General features: G+C 52.3%; 1 protein-coding gene across 1 annotated transcript in view; it reads left to right on the forward strand.

Annotated features, from left to right (window-relative positions):
- ST14 (ST14 transmembrane serine protease matriptase) overlaps window positions 1–20,942 on the forward strand; it is a 51,350-nt gene that overhangs the window by 21,461 nt on the left and 8,947 nt on the right. The window contains exons 2-16 of the mRNA XM_002822697.6: window positions 7,570–7,729; window positions 7,986–8,113; window positions 8,360–8,430; window positions 9,232–9,389; window positions 9,606–9,641; window positions 9,947–10,187; window positions 13,520–13,659; window positions 14,015–14,112; window positions 15,693–15,802; window positions 15,924–16,054; window positions 17,190–17,294; window positions 17,660–17,770; window positions 17,860–17,973; window positions 18,297–18,419; window positions 19,295–19,481. Of these exons, the coding sequence (XP_002822743.3) occupies window positions 7,570–7,729; window positions 7,986–8,113; window positions 8,360–8,430; window positions 9,232–9,389; window positions 9,606–9,641; window positions 9,947–10,187; window positions 13,520–13,659; window positions 14,015–14,112; window positions 15,693–15,802; window positions 15,924–16,054; window positions 17,190–17,294; window positions 17,660–17,770; window positions 17,860–17,973; window positions 18,297–18,419; window positions 19,295–19,481 (1,913 nt within the window). The remainder of the gene's footprint in view (window positions 1–7,569; window positions 7,730–7,985; window positions 8,114–8,359; window positions 8,431–9,231; window positions 9,390–9,605; window positions 9,642–9,946; window positions 10,188–13,519; window positions 13,660–14,014; window positions 14,113–15,692; window positions 15,803–15,923; window positions 16,055–17,189; window positions 17,295–17,659; window positions 17,771–17,859; window positions 17,974–18,296; window positions 18,420–19,294; window positions 19,482–20,942) is intronic.

The raw sequence follows: 20,942 nt of genomic DNA on the forward strand, positions 1-20,942 counted from the left end.
GGTGGTGGTCTGATTTTGTCCCTGCTGGGTGGGATGGTGGTGGTCTGATTTTGTCCCTGCTGGGTGGGATGGCGGTGGTCCCTGCTGGGTGGGATGGTGGTGATCTGATCTCGTCCCTGCTGGGTGGGATGGTGGTGATCTGATCTCATCCCTGCTGGGTGGGATGGTGGTGATCTGATCTCGTCCCTGCTGGGTGGGATGGTGGTGGTCTGATCCATCCTTCCTGGATGGGATGGTGGTCTGATCTTGCCACTGTTGGGTGGGATGGTGGTGGTCCCTGTTAGATCCGGGCCCTTTAGGGTCTGTACCCTGCTTGTCCTGAGCCCTTTATCCCCAACCTCCCGCCTGGAAGTCATTCCTCGTTCCCTTGTCTGAGTGGCCTGGAGCCGAGCTGTGTTTCTGGGTCCTTCGGCCAGGATCTAACTAGAGTGGGCCAGCAGGAAGAGGCTGTGATAGTTACGTGGCCTCTGTCTGTGTTTATGGTAAGCAGACACACCTGGCTTCATAGCACCGTTTTATGTGTGCACCTGCAAAGATGTTTACTTTTAAGAAAGAGAGACAGGAGAAGTGAAAGCAGGCGCAGGCATAGGATCTCTCCTGTCGGCTGTGGCCCCGTAGAGAGGTGTTATGCCTACAGTTGTCTAAGTGTCTAAGTGGATGGGAGTTCCCTGAGACCTCCCCCTTCCTCCTCCCCCACCCAGGAGTGAAAAGAGCTTTGCTGTTTCACTGACTTTATTAACTTTGTGACCTTGGACAGGCCACTCCCTCTCTTTCATTCTCAGTGTTCTTATCAATAAAACGATGGGATTATGCAAGAGTATCTCTGTTACACCTGAAAATGGAGTCAAGAGCTAAGGTTATAAAAGGAAGCAGCCCAGTTACTGATTAGACAACACTTTTGGGCTGAGTGGAGCCACAGAACTCACACTGCGGGGAGGAGAGAGGACCCACCATTGAGCTAGCACCACTGCTGACAGCCTCGCTCCGTGGCAGAGCCTGGGGTGACCCCTGAGTCAATGCCCTCAGCCACCTTCCCCCTTCTCATGGGAGTCTCTGTCTTCTGTTTCCCTGAATCCTTGCTCCCTGAAGTCTGGAACCTAACCACACTGGGAGGCAGTAAACCAGGACCAGATTCTGGATCTGCCACCAAGTCCTGGGTGACCTTTGCAAAATCAGCATTATTCACTACCTTCTTTCTAGAGCAGGGTGATGGCACCAGCCAGTCTTGAATGAGTCACAGGATTGTCATGAAGAGCCAGGAAGAAAATGGTTGTGAAATTACCCTGTGAATTGGATATACATCTAAACATAATACATTATTATTTCGTTACATTTCTTTTTTTCTTTCTTTCCTTTTTTTTTTTTTTTTTTTCGAGATGAGGTTCTGCTGTCTCGCCCAGGCTGGAGGGCAGTGGTATGACTATGGTTCACTGCAGCCTCAGCCTCCCTGGGCTCAGATCATCCTCCTGCCTCAACCTCCCGAGTAGCCACGACTACAGGTGCATGCTGCCATGTCTGGCTAGTTTTTTTGTATTTTTGTCTTTCTTACCATTCACTGAGCCATTTGAATTGGGTTTAGCCATGTTGGCCACGCTGATCTCGAACTCCTGGGCTCACGTGATTTCTGCCCACCTTGGCCTTTCACAGTGCAGGTGTGAGCCACCGTGCCTGGCCCTTTTGTTACATTTCTTTTTTTTTTTTGAGACTGCATCTCACTCTGTTGCCCAGGCTGGAGTGTAGTTGTGTGATCTCGGCTCACTGCAATTTCCGCCTCCCAGGTTCAAGCAACTCTTGTACTTCAGCCTCCCAAATAGCTGGGATAACAGGCATCCGCCACCACACCCAGCTAATTTTTTATATTTTTTGTAGAGATGGAGTTTCCCCATGTTGGCCAGGCTGGTCTCGAACTCCTGACCCAGGTGATCCACCCGCCTTGGCCTCCAAAAATGCTGGGATTACAGGCATGAGCCACCGCGCCTGGCCACTTTTGTTACTTTTTTTTTTGAAATGGAGTTTCGCTCTTCTTGCCCAGGCTGGAGTGTAATGGCACGATTTTGGCTCACCACAACCTCTGCCTCCTGGGTTCAAGCGACTCTCCTGCCTCAGCCCCCCGAGTAGCTGGGATTACAGGCGTCCACCACCACGCCTGGCTAATTTTTTTGTATTTTTAGTAGAGATGGGGTTTCACCATGTTGGCCAGGCTGGTCTTGACCTCCTGACCTCAGGTGATCTGCCTGCCTCGGCCTCCCGAAGTGCTGGGATTATAGGCGTGAGCCACCACGCCCGGCCTACATTTCTTATACATATATACACGTACACGGTCTGTTCAGAGTCTAGCCGAAATCTCTGTTTTCTCATTCTTAAATATGATTAGACTACCAGAGGCCACCAGATGTCTAAAGAAAACCTAGCCTGAAAGAAAGTCAAAGGCGAAGTTCCAAAGATAACATAAAAATGTCTAGTTGCAGCTGGGTGCAGTGGTGCACACTGTAGTCCCAGCTACTCAGGAGGCTGACGCAGGAGGATTGCTTGAGCCAAGAGTTCAAGACCAGCCTAGGCAACATAGCAAGACCCTGTATCTTAAAAAAAAAAAAAAAAAAAAAAAAAAAGATTGCATTGCATCTATAGCTAATTTTGAGAATAGACATCTTAATATTGAATCATCTAATCCATGAACAGCATATATTGCTCAACTAATTTAAGTCTTTTAGAATTTCTCCCAGCAGTATTTTGCATCTTTCAGTGTACAGCTTTTGTACATTTTTTGTCAGATTTACCTCTAAGTATTTCATATTTTTGAAGCTATTGTAAATGGTGTCTTTTAGTTTTAGTTTCCAGTTTTTCATTGCTGATATGCCAGTACAAAGACAGCTACGGGAGTGTTTCTAGCAGCTCTGTTTGTAATGGCCTCAAATTGGAGACACCCCAAATGTCCATCAATAGGTGAACAGGTAAACACATGTTGTGTGTCCGAACGATGGGATAAATACAGCAACAACCAAAAGGTATGCACTGCTGTGCACACAGGAACCTGCGTGAGTCTCAGAGGAATCATGCGGAGTGAAAGAAGCCAGGTGGAAGAGTGCATACTGCAGAATTCCATTTACATAAAGCTCCGGGAAAAGCAGCCTGAAACAGATGAGTGGTTTCTTGGGGACAGGAAAAGGATTCAGGGAGGAACATGTGGGAGGGGCCAGGAGGAGACTTTGAAGGAGATGGACATGGACATCATCTTAGCTGTGGATGGTTTCATGGGTGCATATGGATGCCCAAAATTGTACACTTAAATATATACACTTTATTTTATGCAATAATACCTCAATGAAGCTATTTTTTAAATTTAATGGAAGGTTTGCAAGAGCAAGTCAAAGAAATTCCCAAAATAGAACCAAACGCTGAAGAAACGCAAACTACGGGAGAGAAAAGATGACAGCTAGAGGCGTAGAGGATCCATTCCTATCTGTGATGTTCTGAAATGTCATCACAATACAGTCTGTTTGGCTATATGTGCTGTTTCATTTGTCTTTCTCACCACTCACTGAGCCCTTTGAATTGGAAGATTTACGACTCTCTTCAGCTCTTGGAAACATCCTTTCAATATTTCTTTGGTAATGGTCTCTTCTCTGCCAGGCTCAGAAAAGATTGGGCTCAAGTATTCTAGAAGACAGAGGTGAGACAAGAAAGGACATTGTTAGAAATACCCAAATCTCCACCTCGGCCCCAAGCAAAAAGACAAAGGCCCCAGCAGTCTCCCACAGTGGATGGGAAAAATAGTCTGGAGAGACTGAATCAAAGAATATGTGGGCTTGAGGACCCCAGGTACAGAGGAAGGCTGTAGAGAGAGGTGAAAAGAAGGGGAATGAGTCTCTTCTCCTACATGTTCCTGAATGCTAGTGGCTGGGTTTAAATCACTCCAGCCAGGAGATTAGAAAATTATTCTCTGGAGCAGTGGAACCATCCACAGGAAGATGTATATAGTCTAACTGTTGGGAGTGCCCAGAAAAAAAATGTTTAGCCACTCACTTGTGTCCCCCCTAGTGAAGCCAGTTGTGGCAAGGCATGCACACAGAGTTTCCAAACAGCCTCCAGGAGCTTGTTTCTAAATAAAAATAACCACCAAGGATCCCCCAGTATTTGAGGAAAGTCTTCAACATGGAAGAGAAAGTCAAAAACAGAGAAAGATACTCAATGGAAATATAAAGATGAGAAGGTTTTGCATTCATGAAACAAATACAAGATGCCATAAAAGAGGAAAATTCAAAGAACCAGAAAGCTCTTAGAAATTAAAATTTTGATACCAAAAATGAAAAACTCAATTGAAAGGTTAAAAATAATGAGATGGATAATACAGAGAAAGGATAAATAGAGGATAAATATAATAAGGATTAAAGAATGGTAGACCAGAGGAAATGAAAGGGAGACATAATCTAAAAAATAAGACAGGAAAATCATTTTCGGAGGCTGAGATGGAAGGATAGCTTGAAGCCAGGAGTTCGAGACAAGCCTGGGCAACGTAGTAAGACCTTGCCTCTACAAAAAATTATAAAAAAATTAACTGGACATGGTGGTGTACAGCTATAGTCCTACCTACTCAGGAGGCTGAAGTGGGAGGATTGCCTGAGCTCAGGAGTTCAAGGTTACAGTGAGCTATGATCAGACCACTGCAGTCCAGCGTGGGCAACACAGGAAGACCCTATGTCAAGAAAACAAAAAGACCCAATTCAAAGCACATTCTCAAGGCTTTCAAAGAAAGACAACGAAGTCATAAGTAAAAGATAATGAGTTTATAATATTATCATATTTCTCAAAAGCAAATTAGAAGCTAAAAAACAATGGAGCCCTCAAAATGCTTTCTTTTTTTTGTTTTTGAGACAGAGTTTCACCCTGTCACCCAGGCTGGAGTTCAGTGGCGCAATCTCAGCTCACTGCAACCTCTGCCTCCCAGGTTCAAGCGATTCTCCTGCCTCAGCCTCCTGAGTAGCTGGGATTACATGCACGTGCCACCACGCCCAGCTAATTTTTGTATTGTTAGTAGAGACAGGGTTTCACCATGTTGGCCAGGCTGGTCTCGAACTGCCGACCTCAGATGATCCACCTGCCTCGGCCCCCAAAGTGCTGGGATTATAGGCGTGAGCCACCGCGCCCAGCCTGAGCCCTCAAAATTCTAAGTGAAAATTATTTTAAACCTATAGTTCTATACCCAGCCAAAGTTCCATAAATGTGTGAATGTAGAATTAAGGTATTTTCAGAAACATGCAAAGTATCAAAAAATATTCTTCTCAGAAAGTATATGTTCATCTCTTCTGGGTCTTTGTGGTTAGAAAAAAATTTTTTTTTTTTTTTTTTTGGTTCTGTTTCTCTGGAGATCCCTGACTAATACAGATACATTTATTTATTTGCAAATTTTGAATACACTTCAGAAATACAGATGGTTGGGTGCAAAAAGGACAGGCCTTCTCAGTGTGGCTGAATTCTATCCATCCCTACTTGTAGCACATTCTACATTTTATGCATGTATTACTTACCCATTGTTAAAAGTTATTAGCAATTTTTTTTTCTTTTATTATTATTATTATTATTATACTTTAGGTTTTATGGTACATGTGCGCAACGTGCAGGTAAGTTACATATGTATACATGTGCCATGCTGGTGTGCTGCACCCACCAACTCGTCATCTAGCATTAGGTATATCTCCCAATGCTATCCCTCCCCCCTCCCCCCACCCCACAGAAAAAAATTTTTAAAAAGTATGTGTTCCACCAAAATGAAGTGTAAACCAAGAGAGATGAAGACAATGAATCCAGGAAATAGGGGTTTTAACACAGAAGGAGATTAAGGAAAATCCCAGGGTGATGGTGAAGGAAGTTCTAGACAACTTGCTATGAGAAAGGACAGGCGGCTCCAGGACTGTGGCCCTCAGGAAGAATATGAAATAAGTTATTTAACAGATATTACATGTAGAAGATTGAGAAGAGTATTGCAGAGTTCTTAGATTGTATGTAAAGATTTGGGTACAAGTTAAAAAGAAACCCCAGTCAATGAAAATTCACAGCAGGAAAAACAAAGAAATTGTACAAAGAAAGGAAACATAATAGTGAACAATATTTTCACAGGCTAATAATGAAAACCTAGAGTATGGATATAATTTTTTTTAAACTTTGGGCCTGTAACTGTTGGGAGGATGGGGAGAGAAAGGGCGGAAGGACACTATAATCCATCTTGTCATAATAGAAAGTCAGCCGATGTCTAGATAGATGAGTCAAGAGATTATGGTGTTGGCGTATTATTTAGAAATATAGAGACAGACTCCAGAACAAGCATCTTGAACACATTTTAAGTGGCCGTCTGGGGTGTGTTTCTGTGTGTGATATTAGATCAAGTCACAAATATGGACAATGAGGAAACTAAAATTGGAGTTACAAGTATCCTATCCCAGTAAGGCAGGAATGAGGAGAATCTTTCATGCAGTGAGTTGATAATGGGTAAATGTGACAAACCAAGACATATCAGCTTAAATTTACACTGTCGAATTATGAGATCACCACCAGAAGAACAACATCAGGAAACCGTCGAAAGGGCCAACACCTGTGGGTTTGGGATGGGCTGTTGCTTTTGTTGTGAGCTGTACTGAGTGGGTGTGAGGTAGTTAAACTGAGAGTGCCACAGTGCCAGGCCATGGTACGTCCCCACTATTCAGGGCGGGCAGATGGCATGTGCTATGGGCAGAAACCTTCACCGGTCTGTCACTGGGTGCAGCAGACATCCCACCTGCCCCTCCGTATTCTGGCCCCTCACATGGATACCCTCGGCAGGGAGGAACCCAGGGAAGTTGCCATCCTGTCTTTTGGGCGTTTGGTTTGTTTGCTTTTCCCTCTCTTGGGGCTGCGCATGGGTGTGGATTCCCACAGCGGGCCTCTCACTGTGCCTTGAGGTCCTGGACTGGGGTTCCCAAGGTTAAACACAGAGCAGTTTTTTCCATGACAGCACCACCTTTTTACTTTTGGCTGGTTCACCATCAGCAGGGTGAGGCTGCTGGGTAGGGTGTGCAGTTGAGTGCTGGCCACAGGCTCCTGGGCCAGGTGATGGGGGGACTGAATCTGGCAGGGGCTGTGTCCGAGGGAGCAGGGCCTGCTCCTAGAAGTCTGCACAGGGGCACCACAGTTGCCAGTCATGGGCCTGGGCTGGGGCTACCCTTCGAGGCATCCACCCGTGTCGAAGGTGATTCACTGAAGGGGAGACCTCGAGGACCGGGTTCGACAGCCCTTTATTGTGTTTTAGTTTAAATGAACAATTCGTGAGCAATGATTGCCTGGTGCTGTCCAGACCCTGAGATCGTGGCCAGGAAGGCTGACCTTGTGTTCCTCCCAGAGCACGCCCAGGGTTCATGTCCCGGGGTCTGCGCTCTGGGCAGTGGTCCTCATGCCTCTGGGGGAAGCCTCCTTCTTCTCACCCAAGCCCCTGCTTTCTTCTCCAAGCCGGACCTCAGAAAATGTGAACATCTTCCCCAGCAGGGCGCAGGGGGAAGAGGGGGTGAGAGGGTCTGAGTGGCGGTGCCTCTCTCCCTGCAGAAAGTGAATGGCTTGGAGGAAGGCGTGGAGTTCCTGCCGGTCAACAACGTCAAGAAGGTGGAAAAGCATGGCCCGGGGCGCTGGGTGGTGCTGGCAGCCGTGCTGATCGGCCTCCTCTTGGTCTCGCTGGGGATCGGCTTCCTGGTGTGGCATTTGCAGTGTGAGTAAAGCTGGGGCTGGCTCCGGGGAGGACGACAAGGGGTGACTGTCCCTCCTCCCTCAGCGGACAGACCCAGGGCCACCTACTGAGGACACGAGGATCTCTTGGCCTCTCTGGAACCCCGATGGGGAGTGATGGGAAGCAGTCAGGGCTGACCCACGGCCCCCTCCCGGCATTCATTCCCCATTGTGGACGGCAAGGGACAGGCGGGGGTAGTACCGCCTCCCCTGACTGAGCGCCTTCTGATCTCACACAGACCGGGACGTGCGTGTCCAGAAGGTCTTCAATGGCTACATGAGGATCACAAATGAGAATTTTGTGGATGCCTACGAGAACTCCAACTCCACTGAGTTTGTAAGCCTGGCCAGCAAGGTGAAGGACGCGGTGAGTGCAGCCTGCCCAGAGCCCTGCCGGGCTGTGTGCCCTGGTGTCCCACCTGCTGGTCAGGGGAGACATACCTCGCCTGTGCTCCCAGGGCCCTGGGATGGGGGTGACCTGCGAAGGGGACCTGGGCCCTGGAGGGGGGTGATCTGCAAAGGGGACCCGGGCCCTGGAGTGGAGGGAGCAGCCCGGGCTTGGGGCAGGGTCATTGCCGTGTGGGGCCCGCCTTGAGTCTCTGCCCTTCCTCAGCTGAAGCTGCTGTACAGCGGAGTCCCGTTCCTGGGCCCCTACCACAAGGAGTCGGCCGTGACGGCCTTCAGGTGGGTGTGGAGAGAAGGCTCAGTGGGATGCACCCCAGACTGGCTGGGGGTATGATTGGGGTACAGTGTGTGGGGCAGGAAGCGGGAGATGGTGCTGGAGGTCCTGGCCTGGAGAGCAAGGAGGGTCCTCACTGTGTCCTCCTGTGCGTTACTTGGCAGCCTGACTCTTCTGCCCCATGACAAAGGTGACTGTAGCTGTTGCTGTGATGAGCTGCCCAAAGGCCTGTGAAGTGTTTGGCATGATGCCAGGATCGGCTGTGATTCTTTGTTGTTTTTCCAAATTTGGGTTTGGGGGAGTTGGGGTATTCAGGCAGGCTTCAATGAGTCCCCACATTTTCTGTGCTTGAGCAGTTTTTCACGCATACTTCTGTAAAAAAATAGACTTTATTCTCAAAGTGCTTTTTATTTTGCTGTTCGTTTGAACCCTGGGGAATGCTGTGTGGCAGGTGGCATTCCCAGTTCCTTTCTCAGGTCAGAAAACAGGCTCAGGAAGGTGACACTCGGTGTGTCCACGCTTGTGGCCAAACTCCAATGGGTTCCCCTCCTCATTCCTACCCCTGAGCGGCCCCCAGAATCGGTCTGGTTGGGGATGAGACTGTGAGAGCAGAGGGCAAAGGGGCAAGGCCTCTTGCTTCGGGGTGGAAAGAGGGGTGACACAACAGACGAGCTGGGGCAGGGCCTCTGCAGATGGAGGGCCCAGGTGTGCCCCCGTGAGCGGCCCACGTGTCCTGGAGTCGCTCTAGGCGCACGTGGGGGAAATGGGGCCCAGAGCTCCGCCTCAGGCCTCCGCTCTCTCCCCAGCGAGGGCAGCGTCATCGCCTACTACTGGTCTGAGTTCAGTATCCCGCAGCACCTGGTGGAGGAGGCCGAGCGCGTCATGGCCGAGGAGCGCGTAGTCATGCTGCCCCCGCGGGCGCGCTCCCTGAAGTCCTTTGTGGTCACCTCAGTGGTGGCTTTCCGTGAGTCCGAGGGCCAGGGGTGGGCATGGGACTGGCCAGCCTTCCATGGAGTGGGGCTGGGCCCTGGACCATTGCAGGGGACCGGCACTCCCAGGGCCCAGTGCCCCAGAGAGAAGACTACGTGCTGGCAGGGCACCTCCCTTTAGATAATAAGGAAGCAGGAATAAGGAAATGGATTGTATCAGGAAATGCTTCATTCTTCTTCTTATTCTTCAGCCACTGACCCCAAAACAGTACAGAGGACCCAGGACAGTAAGTATCGTGCCCGCCTCCTCTTCTGGGTGGGGAAGAGGGGGGATGTGGCCAGATGCCCTTGAGCCAGTGGGGTCCCCAGAAGCATGTCCCTCTGAATGAAGTATATTATGATGATCATTCCAGACCCTTCCTCTTCCAGGCCCTTCTGAGAAGCCCCCTTCCTGATTTCCCGAGGCCCAGGGCAGCCTGGGGCATCTCAAAGGGGCCAGGCCTGAGATGCACACCCACGGGGTCTCAGGTTCCTCCCCCAGCTCTGCCCAGCCCTGCCCCCACACATGCCCTTCTTCTTGTCTCCTGCGCAGACAGCTGCAGCTTTGCCCTGCACGCCCGCGGTGTGGAGCTGATGCGCTTCACCACGCCCGGCTTCCCTGACAGCCCCTACCCCGCTCATGCCCGCTGCCAGTGGGCCCTGCGGGGAGATGCCGACTCAGTGCTGAGCCTCACCTTCCGCAGCTTTGACCTTGCGTCCTGTGATGAGCGCGGCAGCGACCTGGTGATGGTGTACAACACCCTGAGCCCCATGGAGCCCCACGCCCTGGTGCAGTGAGTACCCCGGGGGGCGGGTGGGGCTGTGGGAGCTTGGCAGCTGCCCTATAGGGGGCCAGCTTCTTCAACAGATTGTGGCACAGGCCTGGGATACAGTATATGACTCTTGGCCACAGGCCACTGCTAAACATCCAGGCAGCAGGAGGCACATGTGGTGTGATCCTCAGCTGGAGCTCCAGTGGAGTCTGGGAGGTGATTTTTCTCAGCCTTGGCAAGGCAGAGGAAGGCTCTATGGTCCCCAGATACCAAATCCAGCCTGTGCAGCCTGTGCAGGGTGTGCCCCCCTGAACTGCCAGAGAGAAGGCACTGCTCACAGTTGTAAAATGTAGGCTTTATTATTCAGGTATATGAAGGCCAACAGATCAGGAGATGACTGCTCTTGAAAAGACAATTTTGATGGTGGGCATGGTAGCTCATTCCTGTAATCTCAGCACTTTGGGAGGCTGAGGCGGGAGGATCTCTTGAGGCCAGGAGTTTGAGACTAGCCTGGGCAACAAGACTCTGCCTCTATAAAAAAAATAAAAAGCTTAGCTGGGTGTGGTGGTGCAAGCCTACTCAGGAGGCTGATGCAGGAGGCTCTCCAGCCCAGGAGGTCGAGGCTGCAGTGAGCTCTGATTGCACCACTGCACTCCAGGCTGGGCAACAGAGCAAGACCCTGTCTCAGGCCACACGAGGAAGCACCAGGTTGGTCAAGGGGTAACAGGAATGAGGGGAAAATGTAAGCAAGAGCCTTTATTATGGGCCGGGCATGGTGGCTCATGCCTGTAAGCCCAGCACTTTGGGAGGCCAAGGTGGCTGGATCACTTGAGGTCAGGAGTTCGAGACCAATCAAGCCAACCTGGTGAAACCCCGTCTCTACTAAAAATACAAAAATCTGCTGGGTGGGGTGGCGGGCGCCTGTAATCCCAGCTACTTGGGAGGCCAAGGCGGGGGAATCACTTGAACCTGGGAGGCAGAGGCTGCAGTAAGCCGAGATCAAACTACTACACTCCAGCCTGGGTAACAGAGCGAGACTGTGTCTCAAAAAAAAAAAAAAAAAAAAAAAAGAGCCTGTATATGGTTTACACAGAAAAGGCAAGACAAATCAGGGTGAGAGGTTTAGAATTGGCTTGTTTGAATAATTTCAGTAGGCTCTGGGGCATAGGAGCTGTCCCTAGTTCTCTGATACTTGGGCCTGGGGTGGTTAGGGCAAAGAATAGTGGCCCTGAGTGTGAGATCCTTTCGGAGGAGGTGGGTTTGCATAGGGAAGGTTTGCTCGCAGCTGAGTCCTTTCCTATCTGTAAGCATTGGCCAGCCCTCCACAGTCAGCAGGGCCCCAGATGTCAAAGCACTTGCATTACAGAAAATGGAAAGGCGTGGTTAATGTACCTGTGGGATACCCCACGTCAGGGTGGAGCGTACCGCACAGAGGTGCTGTGCGTGGTGGGCGAGCCGACTCTCCTGCACGTGCTGGGCCAGAGCCTTCTGTGGCTGTCTATGGAAATGAGCTGGGCGGACATTTCATGATTAATAATGGGCTAAAATTCAGGCCAAGAACAATCTAGAACCATCTGCTGCCACAGCTTCGTAACCAGGACTTCTTTTCCATCTCTCTAATTTATTAATTGTACAACAAAGAAGTACATGGTCCCAGTAGGAAAAAGAAATCGACAAGCAAAAGGAAGATTAAAGTCACTTGTCATCTTACTGCCTAGAAATAACCACTGTTAATTCTTTTTCTTTGAGATGGAGTCTCGCTCTGTCGCCCAGGCTGGAGTGCAGTGGCAAGATCTCGGCTCACTGCAACCTCCGCCTCCTGGGTTCAAGCGATTCTCCTGCTTCATCCTCTCGAGTAGCTGGGATTACAGGCACGTGCCACAACACCTAGCTAATTTTTTTTTTGTATTTTTAGTAGAGATGGGGTTTCACCATGTTGGTCAGGCTGGTCTCGAACTCCTGACCTCAGGTAATCTGCCCGCCTTGGCCTCCCAAAGTGCTGGGATTACAGGCGTGAGCCACAGCACCCGGCCAAATTTTTGATGTCTATTCTCCCAGCCTTTTTTGCCGTGTGTGATAAGAAATAGGATTATCCTGCGCATTCAGTCTCATTACCTGCTTTAACAAATGAAGTATATTATAATGATCTTTCCAAATCAGTCACCCTCTCTCTCAGGGTTTTTGTAAGGTTGCATTGTTTAGAAGGAGGGGACACAATCAGGATGCCATGGTTGTGAGCAGTGTGGACTCTGGAGCTTGAATGCCTGAGTTTAAATTCTAAGCCTGCCACTTATTAACCATGAGATGTTGGGCACGTTACTGAAGATCTCTGTGTCTGTTTCCTCACCTCTGAGATAAGGATAATAGTATCTACTTCATAGAGCTGTTATGAAGATTATGAGTTAATAGATTTAAGAGCACTGAGAACCATGCCAAGCATGTTCTTCTTCTTCTTTTTTTTTGAGTCTCCTGGTCACCCAGGCTGGAGTGTGCAGTGGCGCAATCATAGCTCACTGTAACCTTGAACTCCTGAGGCTCAAGCAATCCTCTGGCCTCGCCCCGGAGTAGCTGGGACTACAGGCAAGCGCCACCGTGCCCAGCTAGTTTTTTTGATTATGGAGATGAGGTGTCACTGTGTTACCCAGGCTGGTCTGAAACTCCTGGCCTCAAGCAATTCTCCTGCCTCGGCCTCCCAACGGGCTGGGATTATAGGCCCGACCTTGGCGTGTGCTTAATAAATGTTGGTTGTTACTACTGCTGTTGTTCTGATTGAGCCCACAGTTTATTAGGCATGTATTGTGTCTAGGGTGTTGCTCTTTTTTTTTTTTTTTTCTGAGACAGAGTCTCGCTCTGTCGCCCAGGCTGGAGTGCAGTGGCGCGATCTCGGCTCACTGCAACATCCGCCTCCCGGGTTCCAGCGATTCTCCTGCCTCAGCCTCCCGAGTAGCTGGGATTACAGGTGTGCACCATGACGCCCAGCTAATTTTTGTATTTTTAGTAGAGACGGGATTTCACCAGGTTGTCCAGGCTGGTCTCGAACTCCTGACCTCAGGTGATTCACCCGCCTCGGCCTCCCAAAGTGCTAGGATTACAGGCGTGAGCCACCGCGCCCGGCTGGGTGTTGCTCTTTTAAACAAAGGTGAACGGTTTATCACTAACTCCTTCCATCAGAGATTGTGTGGGGGAGGGACTTACTTGAATGAAGGTCTTTTTGACTCCATTCTTGGCCTCTGTGGATGGGACCAGAGTTAGGGTTGGGGTCCTCAGGCACCTCTGCCTGGGAGCCTGTTTTGGGTGTGTGAGAAGCTTGGGTTCTGTCTGCTCTTCCTAATGCCCGCCCTCTACCCCCACAGGTTGTGTGGCACCTACCCTCCCTCCTACAACCTGACCTTCCACTCCTCCCAGAACGTCCTGCTCATCACACTGATCACCAACACCGAGCGGCGGCATCCCGGCTTCGAGGCCACCTTCTTCCAGCTGCCTAAGATGGGCAGTAAGGAAGGGCAGGGCAGGGCGGAACTGCCCTCGGGCCGCGGAGAAGGGGAAGGCCTTAGTGGGGGTGACCAGAGCTTAGGAGGCCACAGGCTAGACCCCGTGGTTGGCGAGCTGGCCTAGGTCAGCAGCAGAGGCTGAAGCTTGAGCCAAAGGCATCTATCTGGCCGACCGCCTGGGTCAGGAGCCCTCCCGAAGCTTTGGCACCTGGCACCTGGCCTTCCTGGCTGTGCACTTGCTGTGCAGCATCCAGGCGTCCAGGAGGCAGCTCCAGGCCTCAGGCTGCAGAGCCCTCGCCTGCCTGCTTGGCCGGGCAGGTTCCTGATCCTCTTGCTTTCTCCCACCTTTCCTCTCAGGCTGTGGAGGCCGCTTACGTAAAGCCCAGGGGACATTCAACAGCCCCTACTACCCAGGCCACTACCCACCCAACATTGACTGCACGTGGAACATTGAGGTAGGAGCTATGGGGTGTGTGAACGTGTGTGTGTGTGAGCATGTATGTGCACGTGTGTATGTCTCCCTGTGTGGATGTGTGCATACGTGTGTGCATGTGTTTGCATATGTGTGCATGTGTGTGTGCGTGTGTGTGTGTGTGTGAGAGAGAGAGGTGGATGGCAAATGAGGAAGACAGAAGAAAGGGAAGGGGAGATCCTTTATCAACCCCAAAGAGGCAGCCAGACGTGGTGACTCACACCTGTAATCTCAGCACTTTGGGAGACCAAGGCAGGAGGATCACTTGAGGCCAGGAATTCAAGACCAGCCTGTGTAACATACTGAGGCTTGATCTCTACAAAAAAAGTACAAAAATTATCCAGGCATGGTGGTGCACGCCTGTAGTCCCAGCTACTCAGGAGGCCGAGGTGGGAGGATCACTTAAACCCAGGAGTTTAAGGCTACGGTAAACTATGACAGTGCCATTGCACTCCAGCCTGGGCAACAGTGAGACCCTGTCTCAAAAAACAACAAAAACAAATAAACCCCAAAGAGACCATGTGTCTCAGGGCCCAGGGTGGGGTCAGGTCTTCCTGCAGTGTCAGGCAGACCCAGACTCTTATCCTAGCTCCTTGTCAGGTGATGGAACGACCTGGGCAGTTGCTGAAGCTCCCTGGGCCTCAGCTTGCCCCTAGGTGAAGTGAGGGTGATAGTGCCTGAGTCTCAGAGGTGCCGTCAGGAAGAAATCAAAGAAGGCGTGTGAGACAAGAGAGTCGCCTGTCTGTGCTGCTCACGCCATCCCAGCCAGAGCTGCCTCCCTTTCCTTTCTTTAAAAATGCCAGGAGGTCCGGGCGCAGTGGCTCACGCCTGTAATCCCAGCACTTTGGGAGGCCAAGGCTGGTGGATCATGAGGTCAGGAGTTCGAGACCAGCCTGGGCAACATGGTGAAACCCTGTCTCTACTAAAAATACAAAAATTAGCCGGGTGTGGTGGCGGGCGCCTGTAATCCCAGCTGCTCGGGAGACTGAGGCAGGAAAGTAGCTTGAACCCGGGAGCCGGAGGTTGTGGTGAGCCGAGATCTTGCCACTGTACTCCAGCCTGGGCGACAGAGTGAGACTTCATCTCAAAAAAAAAGAAAAGAGGCTGGGTGTGGTGGCTTGCGCCTGTAATCCCAGCACTTTGGGAGGCCGAGGCGGGCAGATCACCTGAGGTCAAGAGTTTGAGACCAGCCTGACCAACATGGTGAAACCCCATCTCTACTAAAAATACAAAAAAAATTATCTGGGTGTTGTGGTGTGTGCCTGTAATCCCAGCTGCTCGGGAGGATGAGGCAGGAGAATGGCGTGAACCCGGGAGGCGGAGGTTGCGGTGAGCCGAGATCTTGCCACTGCACTCCAGCCTGGGCGACAGAGCAAGACTCCATCCCAAAAAACAAACAAACAAGCCAACAAACAAACAAAAACACTGAGAACTTTCCAACCTGTCTTGGTGATGGAAGGCATACGTCTGTCCCTGGTCCATGCCGCCGCCTCCCTTTGACGTCCTCAGGTTCAGGGAGGCGGGAGGGAAGCCGCACATTCCCAGCAGCCTCTCTTCCCTCAGGTGCCCAACAACCAGCATGTGAAGGTGCGCTTCAAATTCTTCTACCTGCTGGAGCCCGGCGTGCCTACGGGCACCTGCCCCAAGGACTACGTGGAGATCAATGGGGAGAAGTGAGTCCCCAGGGGTATGGGGGCTGCCGGGCCCATGCTGCAGGGGGAGGGGTCCCACCAGACCCCTAGTCCCCCAGCTCCCAGCTGTCCCTCCTCACCTTGTGCCCCACCCCCGCTCCAGGTACTGCGGAGAGAGGTCCCAGTTCGTTGTCACCAGCAACAGCAACAAGATCACAGTTCGCTTCCACTCAGATCAGTCCTACACTGACACCGGGTTCTTAGCCGAATACCTCTCCTACGACTCCAGTGACCGTGAGTGAACATTGTTGGCAGGAGGGCTGGCGGGGGCCTGCACCGCATGTTCTGTCTACCCTGCATCTCGTTAGCATCATGCTTTGCTGATTCTAAAATGCTGGAGAACGTAAGAGCATCTCACCCCTCCCGTAGCTTTGGGAGGAAAACACGCTACCTTTGATGCATTAATTAAAGCAGGCTGGCTGTGAGCGCTGGTACACACCGTGCCCCTCTGGGTTGCAGTCCCAGCATGAGGTACCTGCGGCTGGAGACGCCCCTCATCTGAGCTCCCCCGGCCATCTGTCCCTCAGGCCCACCTTCACCGTGACTTTGATCATCTGTGCTTGCCTCTGTGGCCTGTTAGCACCGTTAGGATTCACAGCGTAATTTTGAGACACATTAGGAAGCACCGTTGGCTGTATGAGCAGTGGTTCTTCCACATATACAACATGTTTTTATTTCAACCCTGCGTCGTAGAATAACCTTGGGAAGACATTTAACTATGCTTAGGAATCCGAATTTAAGGTAAAATTCAAGGGCCTGGCTCACCACCAAAAGTACACTTGGATGAACCGACACCTTTGATCTAAACACTTACCTGTGACTGAAGTGTACCTGTGCCGAGGCGGTGACAATGGTCTCCTTACAACTTTGTCATCTGCAAAGTGGTCAGATGCCTCTGGATTTCAGAAACATTGAAATATGGAAAATGTTTAGAGTGAAGAAAGTGCGTGATGCTGCACTACATTTGGATAGGACACATCACATGCATTGGGGACCAGCTGAGCGTCACAGGCGGGGCCTGGCCCTCAGGGGCACCAGGCAGCCCAGCACACAGGGCAGGGCAGGGCCTGCGACCAGCCGGCCTCACTGCAGGGCACCTGGGGCTTCCTGGGCTTCGATCCTCAGTGGTGGGGAGGGACCCTGTCAGCCCAGGTTGGGGTCTGTGGCCAGCCCTCTTCCCACACTAGCAGCAGGTGCAGGAACCCCTTTGTCACAGCTTGGTGGGCCTGGGCAATCCCTGCCCTGGGCCACAGCACCCGCCCTGCTCCTGTGTGTTTGTGGCTGGGAGGTTGGCCCGAGGGAGGGAGCCGGGAGCCAGCGGAGGGAGGTGAGTGGGTGCTGGGGGCCTCAGGCCTGCTTGTGCCCACAGCGTGCCCGGGGCAGTTCACGTGCCGCACGGGGCGGTGTATCCGGAAGGAGTTGCGCTGTGATGGCTGGGCCGACTGCACCGACCACAGCGATGAGCTCAACTGCAGTGAGTCGGGCTGGGAGCCCGGGTCTCCCCACCCTCCTTCCCTGCCCTGCCCGCGTCCCATGGCCCTGCAGGCTGGCTGGCTGCTGAGGCAGAAAGGCCGGAGGTGGTGGGAGTTTTTGCTCTCGGCCCCGTGTAGAGACCTCTGGCCCCCCTCCCCACCCTGCCATATGGAGATGTTGGCCTATGGGGCAGGTGGTGGGGTGTCTCGGAGGTGCTAGGTCAGCTTGGTAGCTGGTGCAGCAGGGCCACCTGGGCCTCTCTTTAGATCGGAAAGTGGTCCCCAGGTAGCTCTGATCGCCTGGGCATCCTGGGGAAGCAGTGAGTGATGAGGGCCTCACGGCCGACCTCCCCTTACCCTGCTCCAGGTTGCGACGCCAGCCACCAGTTCACCTGCAAGAACAAGTTCTGCAAGCCCCTCTTCTGGGTGTGCGACAGTGTGAACGACTGCGGAGACAACAGCGACGAGCAGGGGTGCAGTGAGTGCTGGGGAGGGGCCGCCTGGGCGGGCAGGTGGGCGGGGCGACTCACGGTGGCTCCTGGTGGCTGAGTCCCGGTGCCTCTGCAGGTTGTCCAGCCCAGACCTTCAGGTGTTCTAATGGGAAGTGCCTCTCGAAGAGCCAGCAGTGCAATGGGAAGGACGACTGTGGGGACGGGTCCGACGAGGTCTCCTGCGCCAAGGGTGAGGCCCGCCCCACCCACATTCCTGCTGGGGGCCTCGTCCCTGGAGGAGGCTGCCCTGAGCACACGCACATGCAGGACGCCCCAAGTTTAATGAACACAAATCACCTGTGTGTTAAGTGTGATGAGAAAGGGCTCCGGTTGGGGGAGAATTTTCCAGAAGGTGGAGAACCTGTAGCAGTGTGGGAGGCCAGTGGGTGTGGATGGGGCAGGCCTGGGTGAGGGGTAAGGTGCAGGGGCCATGAAGCGCCATTGGTGGTTTCTGGCTTCTGGTCGGATGCTGCAGAGGAATTGATCCCCTCCCTCGTCCTCCTCCTTGAACAGTGAACGTCGTCACTTGTACCAAACACACCTACCGCTGCCTCAATGGGCTCTGCTTGAGCAAGGGCAACCCTGAGTGTGACGGGAAGGAGGACTGTAGCGACGGCTCAGATGAGAAGGACTGTGGTGAGCAGGGCATCCGAATATGGTTGTGCAGGTCATTCACTGTGTGAAGTGCCCACCAGAAGGTGCACCTGGAGGTGCAATCCTGCCAGCACCTCACTTAGCAGCTCTGTGCTTGGGTGAGAGGGCGTGTGTCCTGGAGGAAATAGTAGCCTTGCCAGTTGGCATGAAGGCACCACCCCACGGGCTGGCTCTGGTCTTGGAGAAAGGCCCGTACCGCCAGCATCTCAGCGCCTCTGTAGCATGGCGAGGTCGTGGCTGCAGTGTGTTGCTGGCCCCTGCTATGTAGACACAACTGTGGAGCAGTAGCCTGGAGAAGAGCGGCCCAGCTCACCCAAGCCCAAGGCAGGGTGTCACCCTTGCCTGCCCATACTTTAATTTGCAGTCTCCGTGTTTCAGAAGCGCTGGCTGGCCACAGGTTAGATTTGAGCACAGCTACAGCTGTTCTGTGACCTCACGTCAGCAGTTCATTCGTCCCTCTGAGAGCTGTGCCCTTCAGCATTCAAAGATGCTTCTCCCTGCTCCATGCCGCCCCCTCCCCTGTGAGGTCCCAAATTATGTCAAATCAGGCAGATGACACCCAAATCAAAGTGAAGCTGACCAGCCAGCCTCTGGAGGCCCTCGCTGCATTTGTGAGGGAGGGGGAGGTGGGAAGATGAGGGTTTGAATTTGGGAGAAGGAGGGGCATGCTGGAAGGGAGTCTGTGAAGCTCAAAGATAGTTTTTGGGGTCCCTCACACCCTGGCCATGCCAGCAGTGCTTTGCATGTCAAAAGCTGGCTTCCTCAAACAGGGTCTCCTGGCACCCACTGCATATCCCCTTGGGGTTCAATGTGCCCACCTTGACTTGCTGTCCTCTGGTTCTCTGCCCCCTCTGCAGACTGTGGGCTGCGGTCATTCACGAGACAGGCTCGTGTTGTTGGGGGCACGGATGCGGATGAGGGCGAGTGGCCCTGGCAGGTGAGCCTGCACGCTCTGGGCCAGGGCCACATCTGCGGTGCTTCCCTCATCTCTCCCAACTGGCTTGTCTCCGCCGCGCACTGCTACATCGATGACAGAGGATTCAGGTGGGTCTCTGGGTGGGCAGCAGGGAGCTTCCTTGCATCTGGGAGACATGCCAGGATACGATAGGCCCCTTTGCATCTGGGAGACATGCCAGGATAGGTTGGCACTGAGGCAGGGCATTGGAGGGGTGGCCACATGTGTTAGTCCATTCTTGAGTTGCTCTAAAGAAATACCTGAGACTGGGTCATTTATAAAGAAAAGAGTTTATTTGGCCCATGGTTCTGCAGGCTGTATAGGAAGCGTGGCACCAGCCTCTGCTTCTGGTGAGGGCCTCAGGGAGCTTCCATCCATGGCAGAAGGTGAAGGGGAGGAGGCACATCACATGGCGAGAGCAGGAGCAAGAGAGAGCAGAAGGAGGTCCCAGACTCTTAAGCAGCCAGTATCGTGTGAACTCAGAACTCACCCATCACCATGGGAAGGGCACCAAAACATTTACGAGAGATCCGTGACCAAAACACCTCCCACCACATCCCACCTCCAACACTGGGGATCCCATTTCAACATGAGATTTGGAGGGGACAAGCATCCAAACCAAATGCGGATTTCAGAAACACTGAAATATGGAAAATTTTCATATGAATATGGATATCCATTTTCATATGGATATGGAAAATCCCAGGACGGGGCTTAATAACAGTAATAATAAAAACTCACTGTATTCGGTGCCCACTCTCAGCCAAGTGCTGTCTCTTTGCCTCTTCTAAAACCCCCTAGCAAGTAAGGCAGGTCGATTGTATCCTCACTACAGAAAGTAAGGTTCAGAGAAGTAGGGACGTTTGCTTGAGGTGGCACAGCTGTTAAGTGGCAGAGCCAGACTTGAGCACAGGAGTGGTCTCCGGTGAGTCTGCACTGCGCAACTCCTCGGATTGGCCAACGTGAGCTTTGGATTCATGCTCCAGTTCTGGCTTGCCGGTGGCCCTGGGCAGGTTATTCAAACTTCCTAGGCCTTGGGTTCTTCACTGATGATAGTGACGGTATCAGTTCCCACCCTTAGAGTTGTGAGAATTAAATACAATGCTGTACTTGAGACACTTTGCGCTGTGCCTGGCACATAGTAGGTGCTCAGCATGTCATGGCCTCAGACACACACAGATGAGAGGCCTGGAAGGGTCACGTGGGCATCCCAGGAACAGGGGCACAATGCCAGGCTGCGCTATTTGTGTCTTAGCTCCTGGCCTCTCTAGGCGTCTGGCCATTGGCTGAAGGAGGGAATGTTAGGGCCTGGCTTGCTCTGAAGAGGCAGGCGCAGGGGCATGGGCCTTCCAGGAGAATCCAACCTTGGGAGAAGGGGATGCGCTTTCTGCTGGCTGCGTGCTTTTCCATGGTAGGCAGCTCCAGGAGCAGGCGACCCAAGCCCTCAGCTGCCCTTTGCAGGGAGGAGAGATGGGCTCACAGCAGGAGGGAGGCCTGTGGCACAGATGGAGTGTGCTCAGACCCATACACAGGGCGTGGGTGATGGAGAC

The sequence above is a fragment of the Pongo abelii genome, chromosome 9 (assembly GCF_028885655.2).
Source record: "Pongo abelii isolate AG06213 chromosome 9, NHGRI_mPonAbe1-v2.0_pri, whole genome shotgun sequence".
Lineage (NCBI taxonomy): Eukaryota > Metazoa > Chordata > Mammalia > Primates > Hominidae > Pongo > Pongo abelii.